This window comes from Scomber scombrus, chromosome 21 (genome assembly GCF_963691925.1).
Source record: "Scomber scombrus chromosome 21, fScoSco1.1, whole genome shotgun sequence".
In the NCBI taxonomy this organism is placed as follows: Eukaryota; Metazoa; Chordata; class Actinopteri; order Scombriformes; family Scombridae; genus Scomber; species Scomber scombrus.
In genome coordinates this window covers 10,918,534-10,930,376 of record NC_084990.1, presented here as the reverse complement: position 1 = coordinate 10,930,376, position 11,843 = coordinate 10,918,534, and the positions used below count along the sequence as shown (strand labels likewise).

General features: G+C 38.1%; 1 protein-coding gene across 1 annotated transcript; it reads left to right on the top strand.

Moving 5' to 3' along the window:
- The first annotated feature begins 2,999 nt into the window (after positions 1 to 2,999).
- Positions 3,000 to 11,834, top strand: LOC134003485 (uncharacterized). The gene is made up of 7 exons (XM_062442707.1): positions 3,000 to 3,131; positions 3,276 to 3,471; positions 5,738 to 5,922; positions 6,170 to 6,265; positions 6,764 to 6,928; positions 8,778 to 8,871; positions 10,053 to 11,834. The coding sequence occupies exons 1-7, from the start codon at positions 3,002 to 3,004 to the stop codon at positions 10,114 to 10,116; spliced, it is 930 nt and encodes a 309-aa protein (XP_062298691.1). The 5' UTR covers positions 3,000 to 3,001; the 3' UTR covers positions 10,117 to 11,834.
- Positions 11,835 to 11,843: the final 9 nt, after the last annotated feature.

The window sequence follows — 11,843 nt, the reverse complement described above, 5'->3', positions numbered from 1 at the left end:
GCACGTAGAAGTTGTTGTTTGTTTGTTAAATACTTGGCGCATGTGTCATAAGGAGCTACGTGTATATGCTTGCAAAAATTGAATAAGAATCAACGACATGCTAAGGTCACTGGAGATTAACCATGGAATAAATGTCAGAAATTCTCAATTTGGCTGCCCAGAATGCTCACGCTTAAACACACCCAGCACACTGTCCTCGAAGGAAGTTATAGATTTCATCATTCACCAGCTGAGGAACTGGGGAATGAAGCTACGTCACTGGAGGAAGCACTGCAAATAATAATAATTGAGAGTAGGTTATTTAAGTAGAAATAGTGCTTTTAAGAGAAATGAAAGATTAAGATCTGTATGTTGGAGAAATCGCTCGATGCTTTCAGGATATTGAGCCGATGGCCTATCGAGATGACTTTTCTTTTTTTTTAAAGGTGATTTTATCAGTTTGAAAAGCCTGTTGAAACATGCCATGATGGGAAACAAACAGTTTTGTCCCTAACTATACGCTTTTAGTTATCCATCAAATGTAATAATGGATGAGAGCAACAGCCCTTCTGTTGCTCTCATCCATTATTACATTTAGGGTTTGGTTAGATTTTCAGGTGAAAAAATAAGCTGCATTTATGAGGTTACATGTTTTATTTTTTCCAGCAGCAAAGTAAGATCCTTACTCAGATTAAAATAATTCATAATTCTTAGAAGATCATGTTGTTAAAAGATCCAGTACATCTATAAAATGGACTTTGTGACAGTTTCGTTTTTTTTATAACTGCTGTTTCTACAGTCAATGATTAACTTTCAAGACTGATAGGACAACAACGGTCTAGGGATTTCCTGATAGTCTTGTGGCCCCAGTCCCAATTTAAGTCCTTTAATACTGAGTGCCTGCTGATACAATGTCTGATACTTTACTAACCTAAATATTGATTGAATATGTATCATTGACCCACTGAAATAAAAGGCTGAATTTGGCACACATTATTTCTCTTGATCCTGAAGTGTTTATCTTAAATTATGATAAACATTATCTAGGAGAACTAGTTGAACTTGATCAGCTGGATTGTTTTACTAGAAAAGACGTATCATTCTGCTGTTGTGGAAACAACAAAAAGACAGTGCTATAGGGTTACAGAATGGAGGTTCTTACCTCACATATGATCTCTTTTTAAGTAAAGAGCACATAAACCTCACAACAGCTCAGTTTCATTTTGTCCTTGTCATCAACTTACTTTCAGAATTCACGTGGATCTGACTCAGAGTCACGCGCACTGCTGCGCCCAAATAATCTTTCACATTCATTCACTGTAATTTCCCCTCACATATGCAATAAAGTGATTGCACTGCAGGCTGGGGTAAAGGAGTGCAGTACTGCAGCACTAAAGCAGGCTGAGGTGGACAAAACTACAACACAGTAAAGACAGGATCAGCAGTTATAAGACTTTCATTTATTTTAATTCAATTTTTTCTTCATTATACATCTTACAGTGCAAGTTAGGCCTGCATTAAATGTAATGAAGCAGTTTAGATACATTGCACAGCTGAATAGCTCTGCATGAAGAAAAAGCATTGTTGAGGACACACCTGAGCACATAGCCTAATGTCCCAGTAATGTGTTTTATCTATGTGTAGCATATTATGATGGTTATATGTGTCAACCTCCCAATAGTGTTCCTCTACAGTCTGTCTTGTGTCATCCAGTGTTACTGGATAGCAGAGAAGCCTTTCAAAGTAGATTTGGGCATCTGAAATGAATGACAAAATATTTCTTCATCTTTGTTGATGCCTCTCCACCAGGTGGCTCCCATGAGGATGACCTAAATTATCTTAGCTTAGCATAAAGATTAGAATCAGGGAGAACATCTACCTTACGTCTGTTCAAAAGTAACAAAATCTGCCTATCAGTGCCTGCAAAGCTCACCAACAAGTTATATGTCATTTGTTAAATGACATATAACATCTGAGGTGTACAAATGAAAAGTTGAACAAATCCTTTAACAACACCTAATAAATACCTTCCTTTTATGTTTCAGTTATCCCAGGAGGTACAGATGCTCCGCCACATCTCCCACCCTGGGGGAACAGCGACTTCCTGATCAACGAGCTGAACACTGACACACCTGGCGCAGCTGAGGACGGTGAATACATTGAGCTGTGGCACCCATCAGGACGCCGTGTCTCCCTGCAGGGCATCTGGATCTTGCTGTTCAGTGCACACAACAACAAACCCTACAGGGAGATCAGCCTTAGCGGACACTTCACCACTTCCAAGGGCTACTTTCTGCTGGGCAGTGACCGGTTGGTGCCGGCTCCGTCACTCCGCCTGCCTCCCAACACCATCCAGAACGGACCGGACGCTGTAGCTCTGTATCGCAGCCCTTTCGGTCCACCGTCAGCTGCACAAAGAGGGATCCCCACTAGAGGCCTGCTGGATGCAGTCGTGTACCGTCAGAGAGGATCAGATAAGGAGGCGCAGGAGCTGAGTAAAGCTCTGACTCCAGGACAGCTGCCCCTGCTGGAGGATCCAGAGGTTCTGCCGGGTGATGAGTCCCTCAGTCGCTGTAGAGGACTTTACCCCTATGACCTGTCTGCTTTCTCGGTGAGTACAAAGGGTTCAGAGGGCAAACTGAAATTCAACAGTAATGTATGGTTTATTAGCTCAGAGGCTAATTCTTTTAGAAATGACAAAATTACACCCTTGTGGAAAACAAAGAGCACAAATGCTGATCCAAACTTCAATGTCTAATGAATACAAATAACTTTAATCAAATATTCGGTAAGGTGCTTTGGTCAACCGATTACTAAATGCAGATTGTGACGTACTCCTATACCAAAGATCATTTTAAACATGCATCAATAACTATAGGTGGCTCCGCCCACCCCTCTGAGGGAGAACAGCTGTCCCCGACCTCCTCCAGCCCCTGAGGGTGTGGTCATCAGTGAGGTGGCTAGTGCCCACTGGACCAATCACAGCCAGCAGAGGGCATTTGTGGAGCTACATGGAACCCCCATGACGGACCTGCAGGGCCTGGTGCTCACTGTGTTTCAGCAGGAGCGCAGTGGAACCGTAATCGCTCTTCCTTTGACCGGATCTATTGACCAGGATGGATTTTACATTGTTGGAAATGTCACTGGAGCAGGTGAGGGCAGTGGGGGAACTTGTTGTCAAAGGGTGGACTACTGTTAACAATGAAACGAAAGATTTCCTATCATCTCTTTCTTATTTTGTACCCACTCTCTCCATCTCCCTCTATGCTGCTTCACCTCCTCTCTCTACTGCATAGATCAGACTTTCCCCGAGGGCTCCACAGTGCCAATACGAGGAGCAGTAGTTCTCTGCTATGACCTGTTCAGTGTCTGTAGAGCCGGCACCGCTCTGACCAACTCCAGTCTCAGAGACGTACTGGTGTTTAGTGACAACCAACAGCTGCTGTCTTCTCTGTCCACCACCAGAGGGAGACAAGTGATTCCAGCTCTCAGGTACACAACAGCTTGAATCACAGAAAACTTTTATATGCATATATATCTGATTGCTGAAAATGTCATTTCAAGGCTTTTATTTTATATTATATAAGATAAAATTATATTATATTTAGGGGGGCAAACTAAGGACCTTTGTTTCATGCTCAGGTTTTTCATTTTTATCATACTTAGCTCACTTTAACACAATGTTTAGACAGAATTAGCAGCGTGTTACATTATAAGAGCCTCTAACAGTACAGCAGGTAGTTGATAGGATCACAGTTATTGACAGTGTGTCACATGTTAAGAGGTCTTTTTCACAGCAAAAAATTTGAGTTGTCATATTAACAAAAGCAAAGGCATGACTACTAATATTAACAATGGCTTCAGTCATTATAGTGTGACAGTGTACGTCACCACTGAAACTAAATGGAATACAGCTGAGCTTTCCCTGCAGTAAAAAAGGCATATTACACTGAAATCTTTTCATAGGATTTTAGGATATCTTTCAGGTCAGCTGCCTCCATAAACATAAGAAATCAACACTTGAATTACATAAAACTGTAGAAACCTTCATGAAGTTCACTCGCCATATGCCAGATATTTAATGAGTCAGGACCTATCAGACCCAACTCAGCAGATGACAGTGATTGATCAGGTTTACACATTGCGTAATGTGTGCTTCGTGATAATGAATGAAAGCAGCGTGAATCAGTGTCAAAACGAGCAAAAAGTGTGTTTTTTTCGCAGGTGAATAATGTTCGAGATAAAAAGTTCAATAAGTGACAATCTAGATGTGTATGTGTGAGGAGTAAGACTTACCACCTCCATCTACCAGTTTCTTGGGGAAAAAAATCTGGATTTCTGACAGTGATTAGTTTAGTGTAGGCTATTTACAGCAGGATGATGATTGCAGAAATTTAAATGAGCACATATATCAGAATATAGGTCTATAGCTGCACAGTGAGAAGTAGCACCTTGGAAATGATAGGTTACAAGGTGTTCCTTCCCAGCTTCAGAAAATATCAGTTACAGGCCCAAATTATAGGTTTGTCTTCCTTTCATGTGCTATCTATGGAACACTTATCACCTTAATACTGCAGGGTATAATGTAAAAAGCCCCCTATACAGTTGAACAAACATTGAGCAATGGAAATTTGTTACGTCACTACTTAAAGATAAATAATTTAAATCTAAAATGCAAGAGCGAGATTACAACCATTGATCCCTTCATAGATTCCAATATTATCTGGGAGGCCACAAAAGCCACTTTCTTTTATATATATCATTTAAATCAACAAAGAAAGTGATGCAAAGACAAAAACTTGAGATAGAAGTAGAAAGATGTGAATCATTTCATATAACCACATCTACTAATTGGAGACAATTAACCAGTATCCAGAGCAAAACTAAATTTCAACATTTCCAATTAAATCACAAAAAAATCGACCATATCAGACAAAGCATTATGAATTTGGTAATAAACCTTATAAATGACACATTTTCCCCATTTTAATCCTGTGTCCCTGTGTTCATTTATCTCTTGTTAAATTCCAAATATATGCCAAAAAATCAGTATGAGACAGAAATCCCTGACTTTTCTTTTCCTGTAAAACGGTTTCACATGTTTGATGAGTCATCCTGCTCTAGTGGTGTTTACCAAAGTTCATCCAGGCACACCCGTCATATAAAAACTGCACTTCATCATTTATGAGTCATAGTAGCTAACAGAGTAATGTTGAGAGGGATAGGAAGAGATGTGTGTTTGGATATCAGTGAGCAAAAACTTTGTGTCTTGTCAAAACAATGCGTCTAGGGATTATTCATCTCTTCCTCCCCTTCCCTTGATCTAACAGATGAGGGAGCAACAGTCATCTGTAGCTCGATTCAACTCTGTAAGCCCCACCCACTATTTTATTGGTCCAATCAAATGTGAAGGATTTGATTTAAATCCCTCTTGCTCTTCCTCTTCACTGCTCAAATATTCTGTTTCACTTGGATATGTCACAGTACAGAAGTTAAAGACACTCTAACTTCTGCTTCTTCAGACAAAGTTTATGATACAGGCCCCAAAAGCATTGCAGCATTGAATAATGATAGAGTTACAAGACATATATTTAAAGGAAATCATGTAAATCAGCAAGACTTTAATCATAAACCAGTGATGTAATGTTACAACTTAACTATTGCAGTTAAACTGATTGGTAGATCTGTGTTTTTTTAACTGTATCTTCCTTAGTACTACTGTATACCTGTAATTGTTAATTGTTGCTTACATGTGCAGGTCGGTGGAAGATGGTCCTGTCTCACTCAGCCGTTGTTCATGCTGTGAAGTGAGGAGCCCCTCCTCCTGGACAAGCTCTTCCCCTACACCCCACAGCACCAACGTCTGCCCGAGCTCCGCCTTCTCCAGTCAAATTGACCTTTGCCTCGGACCCCTGTCCAATGACTGGCAGGAGGGGTCAGCAGGTAAGTCTAAAATGAACACAGCTAAATGCATTTATGATGAAACTGAATTAAGTGCGGCTCCTATACTTAAAGCCACTATGTGTACAACAAAAACATTTCCAGCTTTGCATGAAGCTTTATTAGTGTCACCAAATGTTTAAAAAATGTTGTTACTTTTTTTGACTAAAGAAATGTCAATTCCTGTCAAGCTGTAGTGGTTATATTTTAGTTATTGGTCTGCTCATAGCTTCATCTCCCTTTGCTTCAGACTGCAGTGGTCTAATCCAGGGGAAGAGGGTTGCTGACGTGGCCAACTACCTGGAGCAGAAGTGTCACTGTGGTATATCTGCCTTATATCTTCAAGGTGAGACAGATTCACTCACTATGAACTGAAACCTTTAACATTTAGATTTTTCATCTTAGAGATGATTGCCTCATATCTGAGCCTAGAAAAAAGCGTTTGTTCAGTCATAGTATTTCAGAGAAACCGATCAGATGGTCTTTGGAAGAACTGGACTCCTGATAATCAATACAGCGACAGAGGTCACTGTTACCATGGAGTTGTAGTGAAGTAGGGAAAAGGAACTGTGTTGCTGGGAGTGTAGTGGTGTTGGAAGGTGTATCTTATTTATGAAAACAAACCTCATTATAGCAGATTGATAGTAAAGCAGCACTTCACCAGAGCAATAATATAGCGACTCACAGGAAGTGAGAAATACAACCCCTGCAACCATTTCCACCTGCTCACGTAAGGAAATCATTCAGCGATAGACTCCAGTAAATAAACATCATGAATCAGCCAACTCCTATTTCCTGTTTTCACAAATATCATAATTGAAATATGTGTCTGTTTGTGTTCAAGGGGCTAACTTCTCTTGCGTGTCCGGGTGGCTGCGAGTGTGGGGGAACATCCAGGCACTGTCGGACCATCAGAAGGCCCTCATCATCCAGACATCCCACATGAACACTTCACCTGCTCAGGGAGACGTCTGCTCCGCTCCCACCACTGACCGTTACACCAGCACAGGTTAGCAAATAGTCCTTTGACACTTAAAATGCAGCACCTGGCTGTCACAGCATATTTATTTATCACTTCAAAGGGAAAATAGATAAAAAAAACCTTTGGTAATGAGTTTTCTCCCAGATGTGTCAAATTATGTCAAAGAGTATACAGCAGGTCTAAAGATTGTATCTAGATATGTTGTCTGGATAAATAGATAAGGAATTGGATTTTGATCAGAGTGGCATATTATCATCATTACGATCGTATCGCAAGTCCGTGTAGTTAGAGTGTGTCTTCGCCCCAGGTAGAGTCACTGTGTATCTCGAGGTATAGATGGTAAGATGCTTCAACAAGGTAGAGCAAACTACAGGTTGTACAATAACATCATTATAAGTATATAATACAACAAAACATACACAATAGTCTCTCACAGGTGCAAAATTTTGTTACAAAAATGTAAATTAGATTGTATTTACATTCACATTTGCAGTGAATTTCATGTTAATTTATTTGCATAGATGAATTTGTTCTCAAACAAGAAGTATCCTATTTTGTTTTATTAGGCTTTAACTAATGTTTTTATAGTGTATAGTATTTTTTCATATTTACATGTATATGTACATTTTGCATATTTAACATGTATGCTGACGTGTATTTGTAGCATTTATGTCAATTTCAAAAATGTTAAGGGCAATCAAATGGGAACAAAATTGTATTTCTATCAAATCTATTACAGTTGTCTCCTTTTCAAAAATAGTAGTTATCACAAAGATGTAATTTCTTAGAGAAAATGGCTATTTAGTCCTTTCATCAAAACATCAAAGAGCAGCAAAAATGTCAATATAAAAAATAATTCCATAGTTTAAACCAGTGTCTTACGTTTATGACTCCAGCTGTCATTCATCACATTGAAGCACTAAATGATAATGAATTATTTGAGAGCTCGTAGCTCTCGATTTGTCAGCTATAATTACCATAAATATAACCACCAAAAATTCCACCTTAACTACTGAGCAGTGGCTGGAAAAATGTTCAATGGGGAGAAAACAACATTTGCATGTAGACATGACTAAAAACTGACCTGCTTTCTACTCACTGTTGTTAGTCTGCAACAGAGTGAAAATAACCTGGAAGGACTTATAGTCACTATCCATCCATTTTACATGAAATGTACTGACTTATTTATGGTGAATAGCCATTACATTCTGTAATTATCTTTATATGTAGTGTTTCTTAAGTATGGGACCTCTTGTATTAAACCACACGTGCTGTTACCATGGTAACCACTGGTTTTGCCCAATCAATCAAAACTGATTTCTCAAGGAGTACTACAGTAGGTACTCCTGTGGCTTAAATGTATAAATAACAAGTATAGTTTTAAATAACGCATCTGGAATTATATCCTGAGTTATAACAAGTTTAATTAAAATTGTTAAATTATTAACTGATTAGTTGGGTCTCAAAGGGCCAGCATGCACAATCACATGAGATGATAGTAGAATATTATTGCTGTTTTGAGGTGAAACGTGTAACAAATGAGTCAAAGTGAAAATGAAATGTGGCCATATTTTACGCATGCATATAATTTGTAATTTAACCCTTTAGATGATCAAATCTGAATTTCCGTATATGCAAGTTATCTGCGTCCCTCCTTTTCGTTGGAGTCCTTCATCCTGTCAAGGTCTTTTTTAAAACACCTTTTTCAAACAACAAGACTTTTTATGTAATGTCTATAAGGGCTTCAAGAATCCAAAGGACAAAAAATCTGTTTCAATTTCAACCTTTCATCAGGATGTTCAGGCTGCTGTGGTATTCTTAAACTGATTTACTCGTTCAATAAATGTAACTGAGATTTTATTCGACTCTCTCCTAGCATCTGCCCTGGGGTTACAGATAGGTCTTATAGTAGCAGTGTTGCTGCTGCTGGGACTAGGAGCTGCTCTGTTCACATATTTCTACAGGAGGAGGTGAGGACTCTTGTTTTTATTATTCCCTTCATCTCTCTTATGTGCTAAATGCTTGCACTGATATTTTAAACTCCCTCTTCACATAACAACAGAAAACCCTTACAAAGCCAGATCATTAACATTTGTTTCATCTTTTGACTTGTAATGCTTTTTTCTTATTACACAGTGACTGTGCAAATAGGATTTACATAAAAATAATGTTTGTAATTGAGAGTTGATAATGCTCATTTAGCTCCATTGTTACGAATATTGTTTCTTTGGTCCCTGATCCACAGAAATATTTCCTCAGGTGATTATGTTAGATGGAAGAAGTCTATCATGGGAACACAGATTTCTCCATCGCCTTTCACATCTTACTTCCACTTTTTCTTGTATGGAAAACCCATGGATAGTATATAAATATGTGCAACAGGTCTCCACTTTCTGCCACGTTGTCAAATTATGAGATATTGACATGTCTAATCTCTTAATCATGTCTAATTATATATGATGAGGTTATTATCATACAGGCAGTGGATTTGCCTGTTTAGCTGAGGCACTCCTAAAACTGGTTATTATTAATCTACGGTGGGAGAGCAAGAGAGTGGGTTGATAAGATAAGATTCGAAAAGCTTCTATTTTTACTTCTAGTAAGAAGACTTTTGAACAATTTCGTTTTTTACAACTTTAACCATGTTTAACATAAACATCTGACATTGTAACAGTATATAAGTGACAGAAAATCATTAAAGAAAACAGAAATAATGATTTAAATAGTCACACTGTATCAGGGAATCCATGATAAAACTGTGGAAAAAGGCTTTCCAAGCAGGTCGGTGAAAATACTCCACCATTTATTGCCTGTATTCATGCACATGTTGAGCAAATTACATTATTCCTTTTTTGCATCTGACAGTTTCCTACCTTTTTTTTAAAGCGCTATTAAATAGCATTGAATGTATCATATTATCTAATTGAGTCAAATACTCATATTAGAAATAGTTTCTGACAAATAGAGGTAGATTTGGAGGGAAACAGTCTCTGTTACTTGGTTTTACAGCAGAGGAACAGTTTTGAAGCTGGACTCTTAATGGAAAAGCAATCATTCAGAAACACACCTGCTCTCCTTACATAAGAAGCAGTAGATTTCCAGGAAAATAACTGCTTGAGTGTTTAGTTAATGCTGTTGTTTCTATTCTCAGGCGTCCTCTGGACTATTACACCATGGAGCTGAGTGAACACGCGGAGGGACTGTCAGATCTATAATCCAGGCTTCAAATTACTGTGTTTGCATCTGTAAGTGCTTGTGTGCGTGGGAGGACTTCAGCAGAGAGAGAGAGAGGGAGAGAGAAAGAGAGACGAGGGTAATCAGAGGTTAATTTGACCTGCACTTCACTGATTATGTGGTTGTTTTGAAATGAATGTCACCACAAGTGTCCTTCTCCGTGTCTTTAAAAGATCACTGATGAAAATGAGTCGTCTGTTAACAGTGCTGTTGCATCTGGCGTGTGAGATATTACATGGCCCCAGTGACACTTGAAGACATGAAATCAGGCAGCCTGTGAGGGGATGGGTAATTTCACATCCAGGTAAAATCATATTTTTCTAAAGGTCAGCGTACAACCTTTGCCTGTGAACAGTGCTGGTTACTACTTTTTAAAGGAAAAGGAACATGAAAGGGACGATTTTTATAATACTTGACATAAAAGTAAAGTCCTTAATGGAATTTTTGTTGACTTGCTTATGTAACTGTGGGAAGAGCCTTTTTAAATTTGAAAAGAAAAATGGTTTTGATTTATGCAGGAATTTATCTCAATTTAATGACATTTGCTTCATCACATTCTCAACTGGCACTTCAGTGTTTTAATAACAGGCTTTATAATCAAGATAATATTTGTCAAGCTTACATTTATTCATCAAAATGGTCAACTTCCTGCTTTGTTTTACTGCTACTTGCTGTAATAGTCAAGTTTAAGTTCTAGTCACTCAAAGGGCTTGATTGATTTTTTTTTTTTTTTTTTAAATGTGAATGTTAGCTAACTTGTGATGAGCGTCTGTAACCACTTTTGTATGCTTACTGTACGTAAAGCAAACTGTTTACATTTTCCTGATTGAAATGTAGAAAAAGATGTGAGAGACTGATGTTGAAGACAAAGTAAGTTCTCGAATGAAGAGTATTTGTTTCTAGAAATGAGAGGTTGCTTAATGTTGATACTGTTTTACGTTTCATTTGTGTTTTTTTTTAGTGGCTCAGAAACCTCTGCTGTGCCTTGATGTATGTGTGTGTGTTTTCTTGGTCAGCTGATTCCTCATTTGTTAGAGGGAAAGTACAGCCATGTCCGCTGCAGCCATAAGTGTAAATACTATGAATATGATGTTGGTTTTCTCAGGGGAGGGGGCATTTATCACCAATCTGAAGTGATAATTTATTGTAGAAACACAGAAACTAGGTGGGTTCAAAGCAAAAAATGAAGATAGTTTCTAAATTGAAGTGTAATTTAAAGTAATCGTGAATTTGCCAACACAAAGTGCCATGAAATAAGCATATACGTATACTTGGATATGCTCCCTGTAATATAAGCTTACTCATCTGATGAGGTGCACACAGTTCAGTTTGTTTGCTTTAATTACCTTGATAATCCTCTGATCTAATTTCACAGTATTGACATTTCTTAAGACATCTCTGTCAAGCAAAATGAATTCCATGAAATCATATTTATTTTACAGCACATGTTGCTGCTTTTATAGTTAAACTATTGAGTAAAGATGAAAAACTAGACGTAAAACAGACTCAATGAAAATCAAGGCTTTTTTAGCTTTCAAAGTGAGCAGATGTTATGTTTTTCCCCTTGAAAGTATGTTATGTCATGTCAATGTACAGTATATCTGGAGTTTCATTGTAAAGTTCTATATCTTTTTAGGTTTTTTTGTAAAATGGTACATTTTCTTCAAAAAGAAGGAGAAGGCAATTGCAATATTGACAAGCACGTGTT